We start from the raw sequence: 25,890 nt of genomic DNA, 5'->3' as shown, positions 1-25,890 counted from the left end.
TTCGTAATTCCAACGATACTCAAACAGCTTTTTTTTTAACGATACCTGTTTTACTGAATTTTTCTAGTTACCGTAACAAAATGAAATTTTTCTCAGCGTATATGATTGCCGAGAGATCAATGCCTTTTATAAGTACAGAATAATATTATTACGGGTCGAGCAAACATCGTTATTTTCAATCTCGCATCTACGTATAATAAGATAATTAACACCGTTTGCATTTCATTCGTTTGTATAACGACACCTGGTGTGTAAAACGTTATAATCTAGGTTTATAACAAACTGCGCGTATACATGTACATATAGTGGTAAAAGAAAGAAAAAAAAAACGTTTGTTTACGGTTATAAAAACCAGTCGTATTGTAGAATATATTTATTAAATAGTATACCTATGTATAACTGATACGGGTATTTACTTCCTGGCGGTAGAACGGAAGCTCTTCTGTCCCGTCGTTTAATTTCCCGGATTACTCAACGCCGAAACTATCGCCGCGTAGGCGATGCAGGAACATCTCGACAGGTTATATTTGTGTTTAATGACGTAGGAATAATACTCGTACCCGAAGTTTCTCTTCGAATCTCGATTGCGATCGATTTCAAAAAATTTCCAAATCCCCACGCATTAGTAACGCGCATATAACAGAGATAAATCAGTCTATTGCGATGTAGAAATGATTACACAATGCAAAAAGTTTCGTTTTACGATTGCCGAGGGGTTTTATTGTACACGTACACGTACTTTGTACGCAAATTTTTTCCACGTCAAGACGACCGTTATACCAAGGCTGTCCATTCTATATATAAAGCTTCCCGTAAGAGAAGAAAGAAGATGAATGAAAAAAAAATGCGCAATATCCGTTGGCCAACGATTTTGAATTCCGGTTTTTTCGCACCCCTATCCCGTAACGCGCTGCCTTACCAAGGTGAAACTGGACGTTATAAATCCTCGATCATACAATGAAATTATGCCCACAGACACGGTGCTTGACAACGCGACTCACGAGGATACGGCGTCGAAGACGTTTCGTCACTGACGTCGCACGCACCCCGTCCTCATGTATAAACATAAAACCACCGTCAACGTCGTAGAAAAACCGTCTTTCCGAGTGACCAGTTGCTGCCGTGCTCACGAGTTACGGACATCGCGAACGCACACAATTAGGATCGGAACCGTCCGGGGATTCCCCCGATCAGGTTTTCGTTCCCACCGCCTGCGAGAGGATACGCGCGTTTCCGAGACGCACAATGCCGTCGAAGGGGTGGAAAACGCCTGGACAACGGCCGGCGGTGGGACGTCCGATCATCCCCTGCGGGAGGCAGAGGAAATGCGAAAAGCGTCTGGAAGTCGCGAGGTTCACACGAGGCCGTTTCGGACCTCTCGGACCTCCGGACAGCGCGGCTCGTCCTTTTTCGTTTCAAACGACGACGGGGAAAAACCGGATCTCGCGGCCTGCGAGGGGCTGCGGAAGGGTTGACCGCTCGAACCGCCGGTCTCCTCCGGATGACCCCGGAATCCGGAAACTGGCCAAACCGGATCTGTCGGTCACTCGGTCCGGCTGCTACCTCCCTCCCTGTCTCATTATCATTATCGTCCTCATTGTTGTCGCGCATCGGACCCGTTTCGACCGGTCACTGCCGGGCCTAACGAAACATCGAAACACCGACGGGGCGACAGGTCCGCCCTTAAGCTGCGACGCGGTCTCGGACCTTGCGATTCGTGTGAGAACTCCGAGTTAACCGAGCTCTCAGACCGGCTCGAAGATCTGTTATCTAACTTGCGTCGTAGTTTGATTTCGATTTTTTTTTTTTTTTTCTTTTCCGACGCAGCACCGATTCGACGTCGTAACGAGCCGATATTTCAAATACGAGAAGCCACTTGCGTCGAATAATTTATTCCTCGTAATCGTTATTCGCATTCGTTCGTACGCTAATTAAACTTGACTGTACTTATGATCTGAAGAATCTGTACTTTTGAAGATTTATTTTATATTTCACTCGATGGGCTGTTTGTGTACTTTACGAAATCCCCTGAAAATTTAACGAAATCGTTCGAAACCCAAATCATTTACAATTCAATCGGAAATCGTTCGAATCACTTGAACATCACGAAAAGTCACGATGGAATTAGTTGTTCGAAATCGTCGAATATCTTCGAAATTGATAACATTTGAAATCGCATGATATCGAGTGAAATTATTGAAACCTCGCAGTCATTTGTCGTGAAAATTGAGTAAAAAAATTGACAACGGGGTTAAAATTTGTTGCTGAAACAATATTTGTTCATTTTAGGTAATCAAGCTTGTATGATTCATTGCCTTCTATATCTGGTTGTTAATCCTGTTTTCATTTTTGGATTATTTCAATTCGTCATATTTACAGTTTTACAGCCGTACAAACAATTCTTTTTATGCAAATTCTCGAAGGTCGTCCTTAATATTCAGGTTTTATGTTACTCGCTTTTTCACCGGACCCGATCAGGATTTTTCTTTTCTTCTCATTTTCGCAACTTGTATCTTTTGCTTTTTATCATACTACACACATGCATACTTTTTTCGGTTTCTTTTGTTTTATTCAAATCGCGGTGAATCCCGTCGAAGTATCCTTTAAGATCCTAAAAATATCCCAGCGATGACCACAACGCTGTCCCCGGTCAATCCGAACTCCGGCTTATCTCGTCGATCCTTTTTTTTTTTTTAACTCTCTCGAAGTCCTGCGAACGAGCGCAGCTTTCGCGATCCTCCGCCGTGAAATAAATGCGACAGTGCCGTTTTCCCTCCCTGATCGTCCGAGGCGTATATTTATATATCCTCGCCATTCCTTTCGGCATAAACATTCCTAAGTACTCGGATATACCGCGAATTTCAAGCTGCTGCTGGATTATGAATAATAAATTGCCGCTCGCCATATCAAGGCAAAAATAACCACGCAATCGTTTTTGCTGCGCATGCGACGCCGCTTCTTCGTTTCTCCTTTGAGCATTGTTTCTTCTGACGTTTTAAAAAATATTCTTTCCGGAATTCGTGCGAAACGTTGGGATATTCTTTTATTTTGTTTACTCTCACCGATACTCTTACTTTCCACACAATTGTTTTCCCGACATTCCTCCATCGGTGCACCTGTAAATTAATACCCGCATTCGAATAAATCGTCGCGATTATTGAGCGGAACTTCTTCTCGATACAGAAACGGAAAAGAGTCGTATCGATAATAATGCGAAATAAAAATACAGACGAAACGGAAAAATTAAATTCGACAACGGCTTAGATTTATAAACCGTAATTAAGTCGAACTTACGTCTGATGCCAAATCCCAATCACCCAATAATCTGTTACATTCTTACATATTCTATTGCACACATGAATATTATACCTATACACACACACACACACCTGTGAAGCGGCATATGTAATATTATTATCTTACCGTTCCATTCTCAACTAAGTTTGACCGTTTACGTTATATACGCAGGCAAAAAAAAAAAACAAAAAAAGAAATATGGCGATAATTGTGGCATTTTGTAATGATCGACTCACAAAGTTTATTGTTCCGTTAACCAATTTATTGTATACCTGCAGACTGACTGTATAAATATAACGTGCAATAATTATTCCTAGCAATTCTACAGTATGGTTGACTCGTCAAAGCAAAAACTGTGCGTATATATAAAACAACAAGGTACATTGAATTTTTTTCTTTTCTTCTACCATTTTTCGAATTCCCTTATTCATCTTCTAATTCAAATTCGAAGGTAGATAAGCTGTGAAAATTGTATCAAAAGTATATAAATTTGACAAATTCACACGAAATCAATGCAAAGTATCGATTATGGGTGCGACAAAGCATCGGATATAACGAATTCGGTTTGGCGAATGTTCACGCGACGAGTTGGAAGGCGGAAGGCGTCGTTGATCTGCAGGTTCGTCGTGATTAGTCGGCCTATCCGGCAATAAATGTGCCTGTCTACGTAACGATAGAATAGTCGGGAATCGCCTGTGGCAATACTAAGCATACCGATCGTTGCATGCACGGTTGTTTGAGTTGTGCAGCGGAACTTTGGCATCTTTCAATTGGCACTCGCAGCGTCCTAAACAACGTCTAAACAACGAGCAGTTATTATTCCTGGGGTGAAAACGAACGGACAGAATGGAGGCGGGCGGTCTTTGAAAATGAATGATTTAAACACGAAACAATCATGCTGGATGGTCCGAATAATAGTTATTCATTTCAGTATCGTTCTTTTCGGGAAGCGAATGTTTGTTTATAATGTGTAATATGATGAAATATGTTTCAATTAATGAACCATATAGTGCGGATTTAGATTTCATTCAAGTTTTTTCAAATTTTTATCAGAACCATTACCAATAAATCCATTTCGAGTAATCGTGTGACATGATTTTTTCTTCATGCATTCAGGGAAATCGTTATGAAATCATTTTGCAATTAACACAATCTTTCGGATAATTGCGATAAACTGGATTTTGTGACAAAATGTGAAAAATATTTGTTCTGTGTGAAAAGTAATTCGAGTCATATCTTTTTCTTTTTTCTTTGGGTTTAGAACGTTAACCCTGAACACAATTTTTTTTCTGTCGAAACCAAAAATTCAAGGAGAAAAACATATTTTCCTTATGTTGCTGGGGAAAATTTCATTTGTTACAGTAACTAGGAAAATTCAGTAAAGCAGGTCTCGTTAAAAAAACTGTTTGAACGTTGTTGGAATTACGAAAAACGAGGTACGCGTAAACATTTTGCGCTATCGTCGATCCTTTTTTTGGTAATTGCAACGCAAAATCAGTTTCTTCGGTTTACTCTACCTTTTTTAGTTAAACAAGGCTTTGACGTCAATTTATCGTTGCACGAGCGTTAAATTTTCGCAACAGTTACAAGAAAATATAGCAACAGTGATCGTAATGAGAAAGAATAGAGTAACGGATACCAGACTTTCCGGTAACGGCTATAAAACTAATTTTCATTTTCTACTTGGAACTATATTTTTCGATTCTGGTAAAAAATGAAAATAGTCAAGAACCGAGCGGTAACCGGAACTAAAAATTTCTCTCGGTGTAAAGACACGCAAGATTAACATTCCAATTTCCGTCCCTTCTTGCACCGTTATTTTCCATACAATATTCACGTATCAATTATTTATTAAAATTCGATTCCTCGGCAGAAGTTTCAAGCTCGTAAGCAGCCGTGGATAATTTACACTTCTGACCGTCGTTGCTGGATTCGTTATAGCGTGCAGGCTTCGTGTCTCTGCACTCTGCATCAGGGTGGAGCTGGGCGAGGTTGGTTATGATTTATGCGAAATCGGATTGGTCCCAACTCTGCGCCGTTCTCCACGGCGAGTCGAATGGGCCCGTTTAGGTGTCGCCGAGCTCCCGCAAGCCGCACGACGACGCCTCGCAACGTCCATAGAATATGTGCCTGTACCTCCATGAGGATCGTAATTAACGCCGATTAATAACTCTAATAACTCGAGCGTGCGATGCAAGAGCCCGTGTATTATACGTGTAATATTCCGGACGGACGGGAAAATTGTTGTAGGTATGTACATATAGGTACCTAATCGGGCGCTTCACGCATCGCGGAACACGGGATTCGTGCTTGCAGATCTGGAGATATCCCAACTGATATGCGATTACAGAGAACCACCGCCATTTTTCCGTACGATTACATACGCTCAGGATATTTCATATTCTATTTCTATTATGTACGGGGCATTCCACGCCGACTCACCAAACGGTTGATCGTGACATTTTTTTATTTTACCAAGGATGTTCAAATTTTTTTAATCACTCGTCTTAAGCCTATAAATTTTTGAATCCATTTTAAAAATACCAAAATTGATTGTTACGAAACAAGAACAAAAATTTGTAGTTTCCGAAATTAAGCATTTTCATGCAAGATTCAAAGTCAGATCTCATTATTTTTTTCTATTTTTATACCTGTTAAAAATCTATTACAATACACATAGCGTCTCTGATTTCATTATTGATTTTTCAAACTGTTTCTCCAGTTTTCTAAAACATACTCACGATTTGTTTAAAAATTTTATAGTAGATTTTGAACAGGTATGAATATAGAGGAAACGGTTAAAAAAGTAGAAAAAATGATTAAAAAAAAAAAATGGATATCAACGAGGTCTCACTGTGAACCTTGCGTGAAAATACTTTATTTTGGAAACCAAATATTTTTTTTTTCTTGTTCCATAAAAATGAATTTGCGTGTTTTTCCGATGGGTTTAAAAAATCATAAGGTAAACACGAGCGATTACAAAGGTTTGAAAATTTTTATGGAATCGTTTCAGGGGCCGTACTAACGTAGGAAAAATCCTTGGTGAAATTAAAAAATGTTGTGGTCAACCGTTTATTGAGTCGCTGTGGAATGCCCCATACGGAGTGATTATCTACCGGCTGAATGGTTCGTCGTCTATTTAAATGTAAAGCGCATGCGTTGAAATTCGAAAGCAAATTTTGGCAAGAGCAGCCAACCGTCATGAACGTAACCTCAAAAATTTGTACGATATTCGCTGGCATCTTAATTTATGACGGTTGGTCGCCCTGACAAAACAACTGCTCTCGAAGTTTAGCGCATGCGCATTATATTGTAAGGGAATTGCGGATATTACAAAAGTTCAGCTTTTTAACCTCGAATTACTTTGCTTTCTTTATACATGCGGTGACATGTATACTCGGATTATATTCCCACCATTAAAAATGGGAAAAATTTTTTACTTTCAACGGTATAAATAGTTGTGTATTGTGTACGTGCATCAACGTAATTACGTTCTAACGATATCATCCGTTAGGCGCGCGTTTTTCTGAAAAATTCTGTCTTTGAAATTCTTATCCGCGTATTCTACCATTGATACTGTTGATGTATAATTATTATAATTTCAGCTGCGTCGGCTCTTCGTAGTATAATATTATACTATCATTGTTGCGTAACATCTGCCTTATTCCTTGCGTTTGCAAATCTACATAAATTGATTTATAATCATGCGTTTATAACGTATAATATTAAAGTTTTACACCAAGGGGCTAAGATAACATATTTCACACTGTTACGTTTTTTTAACAATTTTTTACCTTGCGATTTCTTCTTCGTATTCTTCTTCTTTTTTTTTGCACAACATACATACGTCTTCCTTCTTTCTCTTAACGTATATCAATACGATGTACCTCTGAAATAATTGTAATATACAATCGTAAACGGTATACGAGTTTGATAATTTATTTACCGTACTGTCTTTCGATATTATAATCATGCATAATAGAATTTGTTTGAGGTCGTGCAGTTGAAACGACGCGTCGTTATAACGCTATCCACACAAGACCGAAAATTATATACTTGTAAAGAATATATGAGTGTAACATACAGACAGATTCCAAAGTCTATGATCACGCTTATTCGTACACACGTATATACACTGGATATATACGCATGATGGATGTATGCAATATCTCGCATACCTTTGTCATTATATTATAGTTTCACTGGAGGCAACTATTAGCGGGTAATTATTACAACCGTGTCCGGAACTTTCGTATGAGGTTATATAAAACATGTTATATCTTTCACCTATACACGTAAGCACTATTTCCGTATAAAGTATATCCCTAAAGTTCAACCTGCGCGTAAAATGCCCGACACGTGAACACGCAGTCTGTGTATGAAAATCCTCCTCCGTCATGTCAGATGCACGTTTCACCATCAACTTTTCCGTACACGTATATCTACGTATAATGTAAATAAAAATATCACGACGCGAATGTATAAACGTGTATTTTCTCTACCGCTCTGATAATGTCGCGGAAATTGGCGGAAGATATCAATTTATAAATTACGTTCATTCGATCAATGAATATCCAAGTTATATAATACTCGACAAGGGTTTGGTAAAAAGAGAGAAGAAAAAAGGTTTTTTTATCAATTACTTATGGTACAAGGTGCACCGAGATTTAAAAAATTACCGTGTTTGAATTACTAGATCATTGTACCCTAATCTTATTGTTAGACTTGTAAAATATAGGCAGATATTTGTTTAATTCGAGTGCAAATGCCTGCTGAAATGAAAAATCGGTGAATTCGGTTTTACGAATTGAAATTCTGATTACAGCTGACACGTGTGCTCTAAAATGAATATTTCTCAGACGAAGAGGCACCGTGAATACGGAATTGTTCATTCAATTTTTAAACTACACTTATCTATAAAATTTTTACAATATTACAAACAATATCTACAGATAAAAAAAAGTTTTTCATGAAGGACTTGGGATGGAAATCGGCGAGTGATTTAATTTTGTCGAAAATTTTGAGGATCCATTTACAAGGATGCGATAGGTTGTACAATATTCATTCAATGGGAGAAATTTTTAGTTCCTGTTACCGCTCAGTCCTCGACTATTTTCATTTTTTATCGCAATCGAAAAATATAGTTCTAGGTCGAAAATGAAAATTAGTTTTCTAGCCGTTACCGGAAAGTCTAGTATCCGTTACTATTCTTTCTCATTACGATCGCTGTTGCTATATTTCATCGTAACTGTTGCGAAAATTTAATGCTCGTGCAACGATAAATTGACGTCAAAGCCTTGTTTAACTAAAAAAGTAGAGTAAACCTCGCAAACCGATTTTGCGCTGCAATAACCAAAAAAGGATCGACGATAGCGCAAAATGGTCGGGCGTACCTCGTTTTTCGTAATACCAACAATATTCAAACAGTTTTTTTTTAACGATACCTGTTTTACTGAATTTCTCTAGTTACTGTAACGAATGAAATTTGTCTCAGTGTTGTAACATGATACGATATGCAAGCTTCCATGTATACGTAGCACCGAGAAGTCGATGGGTCAAGGCCAAACCGCTTCAAGCTCGAGTGTGTCGGGTTAGGTTGGGTTAGGTTAGGTTAGAAGTGTACCAAAAAACGGTCCGGTGCAAAGGGCCAAAGAATTAACAGCCGTATGCGAGCATACACGGATGAGGCTTTGCAGGATTTGGAGCAAACATCAACCGGTTTGGCGCCTTTCTACGTACACCCGTGCCAATGCATATATATATATATATATATATATATATATATATACCTACACGTACGCTACGTACCGCGGTGTACGTAATATACGCGAAATTGCGCAACGGTGATCGGTTCGTAAATTGAGGTGAAAAAGAAAAAAAGAAAACGCACAACCGAGTGCGTGAATAAAGAAGGGAAAAGTGAGGCGCCGCTCTTACGCCGAATTGAGAATTCAAACGCCAACGCGGACAATAAAAGCTAAGCCGATATAACGGCAATATCTCTTTTCCTCCCCGTCTATGAACATCCATCCCAATTCGGTCCGACTGTCCGTCTGTCTGTCTGTCTGTTTTCTATGGAGCGTTGAACAGGCTGCATTGTGAGAAGGTGTGTAAGGCGTATAATGGAGGGACGAGGAAGATGGGGGGGAGGGTGGGTAGCGTGAAGGGCCTCGGTTTCGAGGAGATCAGACGTTGGCTTTTCGACAAAGCCACGCCGATGCACCTCGGAAGGTGTCGGTCGTCTAGCTTTTAGACGAGATCTATTTCGGCGGTCGGCGCAGCAGCGTTACGCAGGTATAATAATACAGAGAGCGGACGGTTGCGAGGGTGGATTTCGGGGACGTTGCGTGCACCGTTAAACTTCGACAGGTGCAACGCGTTGCCACCCCGCCATGCACCATGGATGAAGAATTTCAATGGGGTGAGGCCTATACACGGCGTTTCGACTCCGCACCGGATCAACGCCGTGACTGTAAGACCGCGCAAGGGGATAGGATCCTGATGCTGCAGGTCCGTTGATCCCCAGGGATTTTTCGGATCTAGGTATGCCGTGAGGCACCTTGTATAACCTACGCGACCATGTGGACCACGGGGGCTGCGGGTAGTATAGCCGACGAAAATAAAGAAACACGCCGACTGCGGCGACGCCGCTGATCTATAGACGGGCACTGACGCAGACCGGGGAATCCGCGCCTGCGTGGTGTTGAGGCCCCTTTCAGGCCCAGGTAACCTCACCCTGTCGAAACCAGGGGTGCGGACCCCGATGACTCTGGGACCGGATAATGCGAACACGGTGCATGATTATGGGTTTTGTAGTTTCGTTGCGAGGCGATCGTGTCGATGGATTCGATCGTTGAAACGATATTGCATTTTCAGTTTTATCGAGAGAGGGTTATTCATGAATATACCTAAGCGTTGGGTCGGGGAGTTTTAGCCAAATCAAGGAAATTTTCGTCACGATATTTTCACATCAGCAAGAACGTTTTTCGTTACAGGTCAAATTTTTTATCCAACACATTGGGACTTGTTGGAGTGAGAAATTTTTTTTCGGCAGGTGAAATTCTTGGTATGATTATATTAACGCTACAATTTGCTGGCTAGGGGTTTTTTTTTTGTTTTTTAAGGGAATGGATTCGAATAAATGTTCGACTGATTGAAATCGGATCGCGAGGAACCAAACGAAGTAATTGAAAATATTATATGTATATACGCGGATATTAGTCCGAGTCTGAATTGTGTGATTTTCATTAATTTTAAATCATTCGTCGTGATTTTTTCCAGTGACTGTGCTCGACCTAAAAATTTCGGTAAAATTGCCTGGAATTCGATGAGAAATTATTGAAAATCGAGAAAAATCACTAAAAATGAATCGTGTGGATGAATCAAAATTCTGCACTTGATTTTAAAGTAAATTGCTCGTCGTTTCTGTTTCATCGTTTTTACGACTCTCCTTCCTCCGACACTTTGAAACAAATACTTTGAGAATACGACACATTGCACGTTATGCGAACCCGCAGCTTTTGGTCGGTTTATTCATCGTGCTTATTTACTTTTTATTTACGTCTTGTCAGACGCGTTTATCAGACAAGCAATTTTGTTAGTCAGTTACAAAAGCTGCAGCCTACCTGTAGCTCGCTTCGCGTGTTACGTCGTGTCATTTAAATCTTTTCCCATACCTTGCACTCTCCGGTCCCCGGAAGAAGAAGAAGAAGAAGAACAAGAAGAATAAGAACAAGACGAAGGTATAAGTATGAAGTGGAGCATCATGGGCGGAGATAAATGAGTGCGTAGGCTGACATTGCGTAATATATTACAGCTCTGCCTCAGAGTGCAGTAGTTGTGTGTTGTACGCACATGTTATAACAGTCGTCGCATTTTTTCTATATAATCGAAACGTGACACGTTACCGAAAGTCAAAATTTGAGAAAATTGAAACGGATCGTTTCACTTGTCTCGTCTTTTACAAGTCGTCCGGATAAACGGTTCTTGTGACTGAAAGAGATTTTCAAATTCCACTTCAGCTGCTCTGTCATTGTGTCATTCGACAACAACGGCTTGTCACCATTTCGCTCATTGTCAATACCACGAGGCGTTTTCACAATGAAAGGAGTATACAGTGCAGAGCTGCAACGAACCTTCTTTGACAGATCTCGTTCGACACCTGTTTGACACTGAGTTGCAATTCGCGTGGTTTCGTATACCTATCCTCATTGCCAGACAAGTAAGAAATAAACTTTTGCCCGATGGTTAATCGTGCTCATACATTTGACCAAGTGGGCGTATAAATTGGCATCCTCAGTTTTGACGTACACTAATAACTACACTTGAATTAATATTAATAGCCCATCGTGTAAGTCACCTGTCAGTATATGTATAGTGGATACATTCTTATCCTTGTATAATAATATTAATAATACTACAGCGAAAGGTCAAAACAGTTTGCAACGAGACGTGTCGTCTTTAGAAGAATACAATACACGTCGAAAGTTCACAAACATACGTACCCACGTAGCAGTTGGTTCAAGTAAACTAATACGCCTGCGTTTAGATGTCATGTTTTTCGACATTAGGCAGCGAGACCAATGAAACAACCGTCGATGTTCCCAATATCAAGTAGGTACCGATGCATCTGCATCCGCGCTATACATCCCGCACATGTTTAGGCGTCCTACGCCACTGCAGAAGAGGATAATACGGGTTACATGTGTGTAACTTAGGTCTACATGTGGTGTTCGAATTTCGAAGAGTGAAAAAAATGAAAAAGGAAGCTGGAAAGAGCGATGGGATAGGCCGAGCGAACGGAGAAGAAGAAGAAGAAGAAGAAGAAGAAGAAGAAGAAGAAAGATGTCTGACCGTGTGTCCGTGCACCCATGCACATGGATACCTGCGTTTCATCCAAGCGTATGGTGTGGCATCCACGTGTATGTTCCAGAGTGCTTCCTCCACCTCCCTCTCTGGACCGCGGGGTGAAATACGCGTGTATGGCTGACACCGAGGTCCGGATTCGCGTGAATATCATACGTGTACCGGCCCGTCTCGCAGGTGTGTGAACGGTTAGTCGATGTTTTATAGATGATAAAACCGCGACAGTGTACGGATGTGTGGAAGCATGTGTGTACAGCCATAACCGCAGTCCGCGGAGCCAGCTTATGGCATGTGAGAGAGAAACGCTATCTTTATTGATTTGTTTACGCCAGGCCAAGGCCGAGTCCAAAATTAGAAAGACTTGAAGACTGTTGGACGCGCCGAGGTTTCGGGATCAATATGCAACCATCCTTTACTCAAGTTCTTTGTTTAATATACATATACACGTATAGCAAACGTTGTGTACACAATATCGTGTTCGAGTATCGGTTCACACTTTACATCGATTAGCATTCGCACACTTTTCAATTAGTTACACACTGGGAAAAATTTTACTTGTTACAGTAACTTGAAAAATTCAGTTAAACGGGTACCGTTAAAAAAACTGCTTGAATATTGTTGGAATTACGGAAAGACGAGGTACGCCTAACCATTTTGCGCTATCGTCGAACCTTTTTTGGTTATTGTAACGCAAAATCAGTTTCTGAGGTTTACTCTACTTTTTTAGTTAAATAAGGCTTTAACGTCAATTTATCCTTGCACGAGCATTAAATTTTCGCATCAGTTGCAAGGAAATATAGCAACAGCGATCGTAATGAGGAAGAATAGTAACGGATACTAGACTTTTCGGTAAAAGCTAGAAAACTAATTTTGATTTTTTACCTAGAACTATATTTTTCGATTCTGCTAAAAAATGAAAATAGTTAAGGACCGAGCGGTAACCGGAACTAAAAATTTCTCTCAGTGCAGTATACATATCCAGCACCATATTGACCCTATTATAATATTTCATATTATAGTGTAATTATATGTATAATAACGATAGATCCCGCATTGCTGATTGTTACTGTTTGTTTGTTTTTTTTTGTCATGACCGGAAATTTTGATCCCAGTGCGCGTACAATGGTCCAAATTACATACCGATCGACGTATGATCGGTTCGTATATATAACATAGACGTATTTCAGTAGTGTAGTCATAGAAATGACTTTGCCGCGGACTGTTACAATTCCGGCGTTTATACGGCTACCGCACGGACTCTCAGTATCACAATCATAATAATATCTTATCGTCGGACTCTTACATTAGACACGTGACCTGAATGCCCGAGGCCATTATTCGGACTCTAATTTTGACTCGTACAATCTTGAGTTCCATCTGAAGTAGGTGAGTAAATACGTATAAGAATATAGATACAAAGTCGCACTGTGGTAGGTACGTACATGCACGCGTATAAGATCTATCATTAATGTCATTACAGCGGAGTTATAATACCAATCGATGCAAGCGTAGGTACACAACTGCGGCGGGTCAACGTGTTGAGACGACGCGTACACGTAATTCGCATGCGGGTGTGTACGAGGTACGTACGTATAAGGTACGTGGGTACCTACCGAAATAGGTATAAGGTATAAGAATTAAGAAGGAGCGCGTAGCTAGACGGAAGGAATACGCTTGAATGAAACGGGGCCTCTTCTAACCGGTTGAGAACCATTCAAAGAGCGCGGCTCCGAGTAACGAAGACAGTCTTACAGGTATACCTACCTCGTCTTGATAGTGTGAGGCGGGCGGCCATGAAGAGACTTCGATGCCCGGTTCGGCCGCGTAAGCGAGAGCTCTCCGTATCTCAGCCAACGGCGAAGCCAGAGATCGAGCGTCGAGCTCTCCGAGCCCGCGATGCGACGCGACGCGACGCGACGACTGCGTCCAATTTTCTTTCTTTTATCTCCTTTGCTTTTTATCCCTCTCTCTCTCTCTCTCTCTCTCTCTATCGCGTTTCGTTTCTTTAAGCGTACATACACGCGTTCGTAAGTACGTACGTGCAATAAGCGCCATTTCCTTCCCTCCGTCTCTATCTTTTTTTATTCATCGAAACCCTGCAAGCGTCGGCTTCGCGGCTCTGCAGCCTCTCAGAGTATATATTATACGTATATATAAATATATATATATATATATATATATGTATATTATTATACCTTTACGTACAACTGCGCCAGCTCTCGACGCTGATCGGCGCCGCTTCGGGCTACCCGATGCAATATATACATATTATTAATATATACATACATACATACATATATATATATATATGTACATATCAAATATCTGTGCGATAGGTTACACACACGTGCAGCGTATAACCTCACAAGCAAATTGTTCGCGATTGTAGTTGAACTACATGTACATATGTACAAATATACCGATTATTGTATATGCGTGCAATTGAAAATTTTCTATACAAATGGAACATACAATTCTACGCGAATTACAACACATCTACGATATCGCGTACCTATACAGCGTTTACGTAGGTATTATAGATATACGTGTGATACGAAGTTGTGTTACAGTCCGCAGCGTCGGATCGGAGGAGCTGTACCTACTCTGCAGCCTCCGGTATTTATCTCTATATCCTCTCTGCCCCTTGGGTGCGCACCTATGTGTAAAAGTATTTTTATTTGTATATTTTTTTTTCCTCTTTCCTTCCATCGCGTCGTTTTTGTTTCTCTTATTCAATTTTATTTCTGTTTTAATATTACACGTACACGTGTATATACATATATATACATATATATACATATATAGGTATACCGTATACCTCTTATCGTTTACTTTTTTATATTATACATGTATACGTATTACACGCACACACAGTCGCGAGGCACGGTTCCGCGCGTATTAGGTTATACATCTCGCTTCGTCTTTTAATTTTGTCCGACGTCGTGCGTTCTTATTTTTACTCTTTCGATAACCCTTCCCCCCCCCCCCCCCCCCCCCCATCCCTATCGCCCCCGTCCCGCCGCCGTCTCCCCCGCCTTTTTATCCCCCCACTCCGCCTCTCACCCCACCCACTATATAGCTGCTATACGGTGAACGTCTCGCGCGCAAGGAAGAAAATTTCTACCGCCCGCGCGCGCTAGCGTGTGTGTGTGTGTGTCTGTAGTAACGATGTGTAATACACGCGTATAGGTGCGTATTGTAACGCACATGGATTCGAGGTATCTTCGTCTACGGTCGGCGGAGCTGTACCACGCGGTTATCCTCGTCAAGAGATGTGAGCCGCGGTGCCGAGATGAGAGACGGAGGATACAATAAAATAATGCCCCTTTGGTCCCCGCGGCGGTCGGTTGTCTTCTCTCCCTCTCCCTCTCTCTCTCTCTCTTTCTCTCCTCCTCCTCCTCCTCCTCCTCCTTCAACGAACAGAGCGGACCGACCGTTCGTTCGTTAGCTCGACGACTCTCGACGCCCGCGTCTTTGGATATCCTTACCAGTTTCCTCCTCGATATCCGCACCGCGGCGGCATGCATCGCACGCAGGCGTTTCGTACCCGTCATCTTGCGCCGTTTCACGACCGCCGTCCACCGCCTGCTTCAAGCCCGACCTCAGCGTTTTCGTCCTGCGGCTCACGGGGATCCGCAGCTCTCTGTATTGGTGAACGCGTGAACCTCCGTCTCTCCCACCACTCCGTTCTGCCCATCGCACGCACTCCTCCGAGTTCCTCTCCTCCTCGTCGGGCGCGGCTGCCGGGCTACCTGAACGCTGCCGCTGCCGCTGCTGTTGCAGCGCGTCGATTCTCGTCTCCGCCGCAGCCTCCGGGCCCGATTCTCTCTCACTCTCCGTTCTCCCTCTCTCTCTGTTTTCCTCTTTTTCTCTCTTTCTCCTTCTCGACCTGCGCGGAGGGGTGAGTGGGAGAAACACCGCGACGGGATTAATGCCTAGAGGTAGGAAGGAGGGCGGCGGCGGCGGCGGCGGAGCGAGAGGAGCGAGTCGCGGGGTGGCGGCAGCGGGCGGGCGGCGGGGGGGGGGGGGGGAGGAGGTGGAGAGGAGAGGAGAGGAGAGGGCCGGGATGCTGGGCGGCCATATTGCCTCTCCCGAGAGAAGAGACTCCGGCGAGGTCCTCCGAGCAGCGTTCCTTCGGTTATACGTGTTCCCTGTGTAGCCACCAGCTCACGATCAGCGGCCCCAACTTTGGTGTGGAATATACAAGCCCAGGCTGGCCTCCGCAGTCCGGCAGGACGCTGGTAGTCACACATCCACTCATCCAGCCTCTGGATCATCGTCTGACTCGCTCCTCCGTTAACGGGCGAACATTACGAAAAACGCGCCAGGATTAAATATACGCGTTGTATACACTTGATCGACGCGAAAATACCTAATCACGCGGTTCCTTGCACGTCTAATATACACAGATCGTATATACAACATCATTGTATCGACCATCCTGCGCGTGCAATCGCGCGTGCCTGTGTGTGTGTACGTGTGTATGTGTATGTGCGTGTGTGTGCGTGTATACATATATATATATATATGTATGTATAATGCCTTGTGTCATCTGTGTACATTTATAACTGTCTCTAAACTTGTCCGCGCGTGCGTCGCCGATCAATCGATGTATAAACACCTCGTCTACGTTATACCGTACGCTATACGCATCGACGTATCTCGTACATGCAATTCCTGCGGTATACATACACGTGGACTATAGCTACGCGTGTGTGTGTGTGTGTTATTCGTATAAAAACCGCGCGTGCATTATTGTATATATATACATACGTATACGGTTGTAATGCCTGCAGTGGAAGAAAGGAATAAATTATACCTGTGTTAAAAGTGTCGTTTGATTTTTAAGGGGTATAATCGTCGTAACGACGACGACAACAGCAACAACAACAACAACAACAACAACAACAGCATCGTTAATAAAGATAACAATAACAATAATAATAATAAAAGAAACGAGGTAACAAAAAAAGAAAAAAAAAAGGAACTAAACTATAATGTTCTTATTGTTCTTGTTGTTCTTTATGCCGCAGCAGTACTGTACCTCGTTCAATTTTGACACGTAAAGAAACAAGAAAAAATAAAAACAAACAAACAACAATCTCGCGGCGGGAGTAATAATTGTGTTAAAGTGACATATGCGTAGAGAGAGAGAGAGAGAGAGATAGATAGAGAGAGGAAAGTTGGATCTGCAACGCCTCGTGCAATATACGCGTATTATACATATATACATGTATACCAGTAAGCGTGCGGCAGAGTTATCGCACGCGTGAAACGCGGACAGCTGATAATAATTGGGCCTTACTGCGAAATTGAACGCGGGGCCGCGAAAGGTGCGCGACGATATTGCACTTGAGTGCAGTGCGGCGGCAGCAGCAGCAGCAGCCTGGATGAACGATTAAGAACGGGCCCGGTATAGCTAAGCGTGAGAGAAGAAACCGCGGAGATGTGATCCAGAGACTGGGAGATAGCCGGTAGTTTGTAGTTCACCTATCCCACGAACATGCAGCCTCCCGTCTGCATCAGCATCCCAGCCGAGAGGAATCATACCTTCGATCTTAACTAAATGCAACCCAAACGAGTGAGTAGCTTTACACCTTATACCGTACATTGTTATTTTATATTATATATCCTGCGACGCATTGAAATTAGCGTGGGTAATATTTTAACGAAGATCAGTAATTGTATAGCCGCGGACTTACGGAGCGACGATCCAGCGCCCTCTTCGATTCACATCACACGATATTATTGTTTCTGTCCATAGCATGTTACGAAAATATGATGCGTAGTTTTACTTTTCCACCTTGTATCCAGATACTAACATCGTACACTGATACCTGCAGCCTCTCGGTCACGTACGTTTATTTATTTTTTTTTTTTTTTCAAATAAATTCCAACTCTCTATCACCAGCTAATTATCCCGGACTCGGATACACCGCGTCTCTTTATCCGTTCCTCGGTCCGATCACGTGACACCTTTACCATCGCACAACATCGAGGAAGAATCGAACGTACCAGATACGGCTGAAGATCGATCGAATTCCATGCGCGCAATTAGACGACCAGTAGTATGTTTATACACACATATACGTATACATGCATACATATATGTATATATATATATATATATATATATATATATATATATATATATGACGGTAAATCGCAAGAGGTAGAAAAGTCAGGTCCGAAGGATGCTTGCAAACTTTTTGGCACTGTGCGGTAGTCGTTTTACGCGGGGAGGGTCCGACACTCGGTGGTACCAGGAGCAATTGGTGACACTGCACTGTTGGTAAACGCGAGCGGGCAAGTCCGGAGCTTCTGGTTCTTCGGCACACTGTCCATCCTCCGTTTGTTGAGCTGCCGCTGGTTGAGAGGCAACGACGTCGGCCGCGGTCGCGGTCGCGGTGGCGAGGGCGTACCTGAGCTCCGGTACCTATACTTGAAATACAAACAGGCGCAAGAGGTGGGCCCACAACCTGACGCAGGGTCCCTTTCGGAATCAGGTTAGACCGGCCTAACCTGCTCCTCGCTCGCACGCGGCTTTGTATAATCTATGGTGCTGCAACACCACCCGCCACTCGGTCCCCCTCCGATCTTTTTCTCGTTCTCTCTTCCTCGATCGGTAGCATTTAACAGTTCGCACCGCGATCCTAGGCTCCTCGTCGATCTCGTCTCTCCCTCTCTCTTTCCCTCCGCATCAGCCGATCTTCACCGGCAGTCAATATCCTCCTCGCCTTCCTTCCTCATTGTCCCGACCGGTGGGCCGCAGGTGCATACCTGATTCCCGGTCGATCCACGTCCTCCTCTACCTGCACCGACGGGTCCCCGTGCCCGGCCCCCCCCCCCCCCCCCCCGCCCCGCGTGAGTTGTTACCGATTTTCGGAGTAGGCCAAACGAAACCTGCGGAGGTGAAACCTGTTGGGTCCGAGACCAGTTCCGAGGCTGCAGGGAGAAGAAGATCGTGTAACTCGAATTGTATGGATCGGGAGGGGAAAAAGACGAGATCGGACGATCGCTGACGAGTCCTTGTAATACCTACGATGTGTCTTGCCAACCGAGTGAACCCAGGTCAATGTCTCTTTTCCTTGTTCTCTTTCCGCAGATCTCTTCCTCCAACGTGCCATACATTCTTCAGCAGCCTGTGATACAAGACTTGAAACGAAAGAAAGAGAAAGAAAAAAAAAACGAAAAAATTACACACCGGACACACGTCTGCGCAGCCTGGTGATCTGCGGGACGGACGTTTCACTGTAGCCGTAAGAAAAGTAACGACATATCGATGCAGCGGAAATTTTGTTAACCAACCATCGAGGCATCGTCACTCCCTGAATTAAATTATATACGTATAGTATACCCGTTGTACCTGAAGGAGTCGAGGAGAAACGAAGACTTGAGAATAAAGGAAATGTCGACGTGCGCGGACGAACCGGACCCGGGCTCCATCCACATCCAGGAGGCCTTGTCTCCGGTCAGTTGAACACTATTTTTACCCTTGTACTATTTTTGAACGACGTCGACCGCGAATCTGAGCCCTCCTCTTATCCTCCAATCTTCACCGACGGCTCTTCGAAAGGAAATATGTTCATTTCGACGATTGGTTGCAGTATAGGTTTGCAGACGAAGTCAGGCACACCGATCGAAAACGGTTTTTTCTGAACTCGGTATGATTAAGAAATTGATAGATGTTAAAACCTCGATCCAAAGAAAGAAAATACTACTCAACGTATCGACACGACGTTTTGCCTTTTCACGGTTTTCCTCATTATCCAGTGAATACGTAATACGTATAAAAGTACACACGCATGCCACGGATATGAAGAATATTATTTACATGCAACGCTACTCGGCACACTGCGTGATTGACGGTTGGTAAGGTGTATGACTATGTACCTATATACATACATACCAACGTGCATAATAACTTGAGGAATTTTATCAACGGTTGTACATCGCGGTGAAGATAAAGCTTACGCGTATTGAAATAACATACGTATTACAGACCTGTACGATACATCTTATACGTGCAGATATCTCGGGACGAGGATCGTTAAGATCAAAGTTCGATCGGTTTTTTCTTTTTTATCGTCGATTAGAATCGCACAGTTGCAAGTCTACGAAGCAATTAACATTTAACGCGGAAACTAACGTCAGTTTTATTTACCCTCTGCTCACCTCCCGCTCACACAACGTATATTGCAATATGCTTTCAACGAGCCGCATTATCCATACAATAACTGCAGAGATTAATTACCGCCCCGATGAATCGAAGTAGGATAAAAATTCCGACGATTCAGGACGGCGGCAAACACGCGGCGTTGATCTGGGACAAACACCTTACCCTTACAGTTTAATCCGCAAACCAAAGGACTGACCGAACACTTGTCTCTTCCTCAGGTCGAGGGTCCCGTCTCACCGGCATCCTCATCTCTGAGCAACCATAATCAAAACGATAATGACCAAGTACTGCTAGCGACGATGCAGCCGGTGAACGTCCTGGACCTTCACGAGCCGTCGCAGCACCCTCTTCACCACAAGTTTCACCGTCACCATCACCATCACCATCAGCAGCAACAGCAGCATCACCATCCGCACCACGCGCACCACCAGCAGCACCACCACCACAGCCATCATCACCACCAGCACCAGCAGGATCAGGATCAGGACACGCGGGGCGAAGAAGACGATGACCGGGTGACTCCAGAGGCGGCTGGAACGGTAGTAGCGCCGCCATCGAACCTCGGTGAGCACAAGATGATCGACCTGATATACAACGACGGTCAGAAGACCGTCATGTACACCCACGACAAGGAGATCATCTACGAGAACGAGGCGGACAGGGTCCAGGTCGTCGAGTATCCGCCCCCGCCGCCCTCTCCGCCGACGAACTCCAGGTCGCGAGCCGCAGCCCTCCACCTCCATCACTATCCTCAGCTGCAGCTCCAGCAGCACGAGGACGCCATCATGGCACGTGGCACACCCTGCACTTCCGCTGCCTCTGGATCAAACTGCGCGACTACAACCACCGTCCTCGTTTTGTCGGAACTCGTTGCCGCCGATCCCGGAGCCGCGCAGCTCGCCCTTGGCAATGCCGCATCCCTTCGCGCAGGGTGAGTAGCATGCTTTGGTTTACATTTACGCTGTCGAAGAGCGAAGAGTAGTTTTATTTATATCGACGATGCATGGAAAGCGGGTGAAGAACCGTTCAACATTTTTTTTCAACATATTATTGTGCATGGAAGGTCTGGCCTGTGAAATTTCGGACCAAAATGAAAAACCAAACGTAAGAGGACGTTAAAAGTACAGAAAGCTCGAGACGCTTTATATTTGCTTGTATACCTACTTGTGACAATTGTTTATCGACTTTCTACTGACAATGAGAGGGAACTTCGAAATTTGGCAGATTGAGCTTTCGATTGCGCGTGCGCGAGTTATTTCGTTTATTCAAGCACGCTGGCCAACCTAAGATTCAGATGTCAAACTTTGCTGGGTTTCATTGGAGGTTATGTAGGCGATGCGAATGTTTTTTGGTTCAGCAGATGCCAAATCGTTGATTTAGCGATTCGGGAAAGTTTTGCAAACTCTCGCTACGCGTCAATGTAGTAGCATGATTTCGATTCACTACTTAATTGGATTGCGCTCTGTTTCGAGTAAGTTGGCTCCCCTGCCTTGCAGACGAAAATATTATCGCGGTAAGATTTTATCGATCGAGCATCGAGTTCAATTTGTTCATGTGCGTTTCACTATTTCCAATCAGTGGATTTTAACGTTCGCGTTTTCTAAAATTCGATACGTTGGCTCATCGCATTTCCGTAAAGCCGTTCAACTTTTTTACGCCAAACCATTTTATCCAAATGAAAAATGAGATTGAGCACTGAATTTCGGCAAATCGCAGCTGTTTTTTTTTTCTCTTTTTTGTACCACATCGACTTGTTTCCTTTCAACTTTTATTTTCCTTTGCGTTACGAGGGGGGATGTTGCTTTCATGAAATTCAACATAATTTATACCCGGTGTATATTTCATGATCGTATTGTATTTATTCGTCCATTTTTTTTTTTTTTCCGTCACTTTATTTATTTCGCTTTCGTTTGGCACTTAGTCGGCCATACAATAGATGCGGCCCACGCATATCGTATCGGATCAAGCGTACAACAGTTTCTAAATATAGAAAAGGCTCGCAATATTTTCTCTTGGAAAAATATTCCTGTTCGTTCTCTGGGCCTTTCGCAGAATACTGACTTTACAATACAACGGACGCTTGCAATACACGAAGAGCTAAATCATTGTCGAAGTGGAGGAAACTTGATATGAAATTGTTATTGAAAGTCTTTTATCTGTCGGTCAATCCTCAATTAAACCTGCATAACAATGTGTATTCAATCATGGCACAAAAACCGCAATAAACGTCAGACCATTTTGAGAGGTATAAATAATTGTCAGGGGAATTGGCCCGAGTATTTTTTGACGGTAATTGTGTATATAACGTATATGCGTGTATATGCACCTTGGAATATTTGAATGCAAATTTTTTTGAAATCGGAGAGTGAAGAATAGTCTGCCGGATGGCTGCATGTACGACAGACTTCAATAATTTTTTATCGCCATCGATCGAGACCCATAATATTATGCGCAAAACAGCCCGGCCGGACTCTCTCTTTTCCTCCGAGTCTCTCATGCTCAATTTTTATTCCCCACCTCTTTGTTTCTCTCTTAACCCCCTTCTCTCACTCTCTCCGTCTCGGATTGCGCGTGTAAATGCCTGAATGGCTTTGAGTGAACCGTGATTAATCGAGTGCAAATTAAACTCGGACACGCGCAAGGTCAGAATTATGAAAGCAAAAAGCATAACACCCCGCATGCTCCAACTGTAATACCCAGTTCTCTCGCATAATTAATACCTGTGTTTTAATTGGGATCGCGGCCTTCTCAATCTCGAATTTACTAGGAAAAATTTCGCCAACTGTCCCCTATCGCTTTTACGCAATATCATCCGACAGCGAATTCGACGCTTGCGTTATAACGTAAAACGAATTTATCCGCGTACCCTAGCTTGCTCATTCGATTATCACCCACATGGAATTACAGTATAAGAGACACACGTGTTTAACGGGATTCTCCAAAAATACAAAAATAAATAAAATACCAGTCATCGGGTCCTACAGAAATTCGGAAATATTTCATCTTCCGTTCGATCTATAGGCTACAAAATGCGGTATGATTAATTCCAAGTGTATAATACATCGGTGCATCGGATGTTTCCATAGCGCGGGAATTCCGGTGAACGTTGTGAATATCACAAGATGAAATTTTTATTGCTTGCGTTAAAGCCGCGACAATGAATTATTACCGTCTGCGCGATGTTATTGAATTATTGCATTATACGTGTTTGTCGTTGAGTCGAGACATTCGCCACATGTACCACATATTACGAACATTCATATATAGGTACAGGTATAATAATCCTGATGCAGCGCGATGCGCGCACTTTATAATGGGTATGAAAATGGAAATCGAGTGATGTAGACGCTGGGTGATAATTGATGTGCGTTTAACCGTTATAAGCTGCTTGACGCGCTACCTTGCTCTTTCGAGTATTGATAAAAATTGGTAATAATTAATCGTGATTTAACACATACGCGCACGGCATCCTGCGCCGTCGAAGGTATGACGCGTACGTATAAAGTGTAAGGTACGCATTCGACTCGCTATCAGTTATAAATACATTCACGTGGGTGTATGTTATACGTATGAAGTTATAGGTATACGCATACGTGTATATATGTATATGTATATAATTATATACATACGGTATCGCTATGCGTCGATTTATACGTAGGCAGGGAACACACCTTGGTCAAATCTCTGGCTAGGTGATGGTGAATGTCGGTGTAGGGTATAAGCCACAAGAGAGGTACGTAGAATTCCGCCAAGCGATTCCCGATTGCCGATCATTAAAGTGAGACGGAGACACGGCCGATAAAGAGAGAGAAAGAGAGACCTTGGAGTCTCGAAAACAACTGGATTTTATTAATCTCGCTGTTGTTTACTGTTTGTATTTTAATTGTATACTATATACCATTCGCTTTGTTATTTATTAATACTCGTATTTATTTATGCGATTACATAGTCATTATTATCACCTGATACGTGATCTACGGTAAGGTTAGAAATACATTGAAATTGAAACGTGAGAAAACAAAGGTTTGTAAACAGGCGTTAATTGAATGTATAATCAACTTAAACATTGTTGAAAAATTCCTCGTGATCTCTGAAAAAATAGATTAAAAAAACAAAAAAACTCATCGAAGCACTAAATTTCAACCGTAAACAACTCTTTGTTACCAACGTCAGAGAAATGAAAATTTATACTGTTTTTTTTTTTTTCGTTTTTTTTTTACCACATTGTTTAATCTCTTTTATTATCCTTTTCTAGTTAGATGTAACAATATAGAGACTTTTCGACCCGATTACGCGTCCCAGGTATCCCTGAATCTATAAACGAAATGTATAAAGCATGTGATCCAAGATGGCGCAGAGCTGAAGAGTTCCATCGGATGCGGTGCGCGTCCCGATTGAAAGTATCGGATAAATATCAGCGGGAATGCGCCTTACGCAGTAAATACGTATCAAACGTCCGTCTGTACGCCTTTATACCTATCCGCGATATTGTGCACGCGTGTTTTTCTTTCCCGTCGCAGCGTGCGTTGTTCGCACAAAAGGGGGCAGAGCTGCCTGCCTTTACGTCCCGCAGTGCGTTCTGTATGAGAAAAACCTGCAGCCGAGTGGTGAATTCATTGGAAGAACGCTGAGCTGCGTTAAGACGAAGAACGAGAATGAGAGGGGAAAGAGGAGAGAAGGAAAGAAATAGAGAGAGAGAGAGATGTGACGATGGCCAGAGAACGGAGAAGTGCAGGACGACTTGCGGAGAAGGAAACGGACAATCAATTTGTATTTACCAAGTGATTGGGAAGGCGATCGTCAATTAGACACGTGCGTCGCACGAAGGTATAGTTATGCCTATACCTATACCCTATTCCCCCCTTACTGCAACCATATACTGCACCAAGGTCTAGGGCGATACTTGGGTTAGGTTAGCATCCCGAGCTGCGCCGCTCTTGTTTGATGTGCCCGTAAAGTCAGCGTCGAAGAAAAAAGTCAGTTGATTCGAGTAAAATCAAATCTACTATGTCGAATCGGGTTTCCTTCGGATGGGGGTCAAAACTTGGAAGGATCAATATTTAGAATGGCCGATATGCGAGATAAAATAACGAAGGATGAATTGTTAGAAATCTTGATTTTCGATAGCGTCATTTGATGGAATGACTACTTGCGTTATTTTATTTTCGCATGTTTGAAATTTCGATATATCGTACATTCCGGATATCGATACTTCCAAGTTACAAGTTCAAGTCTCAGCATTAACTTATACGCAGCTGTTGTAAAAGAGAAGTCCAGTGCCACCGCGAATGCCAACAACATCGGGAACTGTTTTTTAGACCGTCTACATTCTTCATACGCATTTCAATTACAAGGGAAATCAAATTGGAGAAGCATTATACATATAGGGTAGATGGACCGGTTTTGGTCACTGCGGTACAACACCAGTTGTGCCCATATTCATTACGTATAATCTGAGGTCATGGTCACGACTGGTTACAGAGAAGTGCTTTGATCTAACTGAACACTAATTTGTAAAAAATAAATTTTTACCAAGTGATAAATACTTC

The 25,890-nt window shown here is 42.9% G+C and overlaps 1 protein-coding gene across 3 annotated transcripts in view; it reads left to right on the top strand.

Annotated features, from left to right (window-relative positions):
* Window positions 1-16,249: 16,249 nt before the first annotated feature.
* The window catches only part of grh (grainy head), a 74,519-nt gene continuing 64,878 nt past the window's right edge, over window positions 16,250-25,890 (top strand). For 2 of the 3 annotated variants that reach the window (XM_046608836.2, XM_046608846.2), the window contains exons 1-3: window positions 16,250-17,743; window positions 19,268-19,633; window positions 20,560-21,272. In XM_046608836.2, the coding sequence (XP_046464792.1) occupies window positions 19,571-19,633; window positions 20,560-21,272 (776 nt within the window). In that variant the 5' untranslated portion in view covers window positions 16,250-17,743; window positions 19,268-19,570. The remainder of the gene's footprint in view (window positions 17,744-19,267; window positions 19,634-20,559; window positions 21,273-25,890) is intronic. The other variant, XM_069134286.1, reaches the window with a different exon arrangement.

Source organism: Neodiprion pinetum, chromosome 1 (assembly GCF_021155775.2).
Source record: "Neodiprion pinetum isolate iyNeoPine1 chromosome 1, iyNeoPine1.2, whole genome shotgun sequence".
In the NCBI taxonomy this organism is placed as follows: Eukaryota; Metazoa; Arthropoda; class Insecta; order Hymenoptera; family Diprionidae; genus Neodiprion; species Neodiprion pinetum.
Note: the sequence above shows the minus strand (reverse complement) of the source record. Positions and strands in the feature narration are given on the sequence as shown.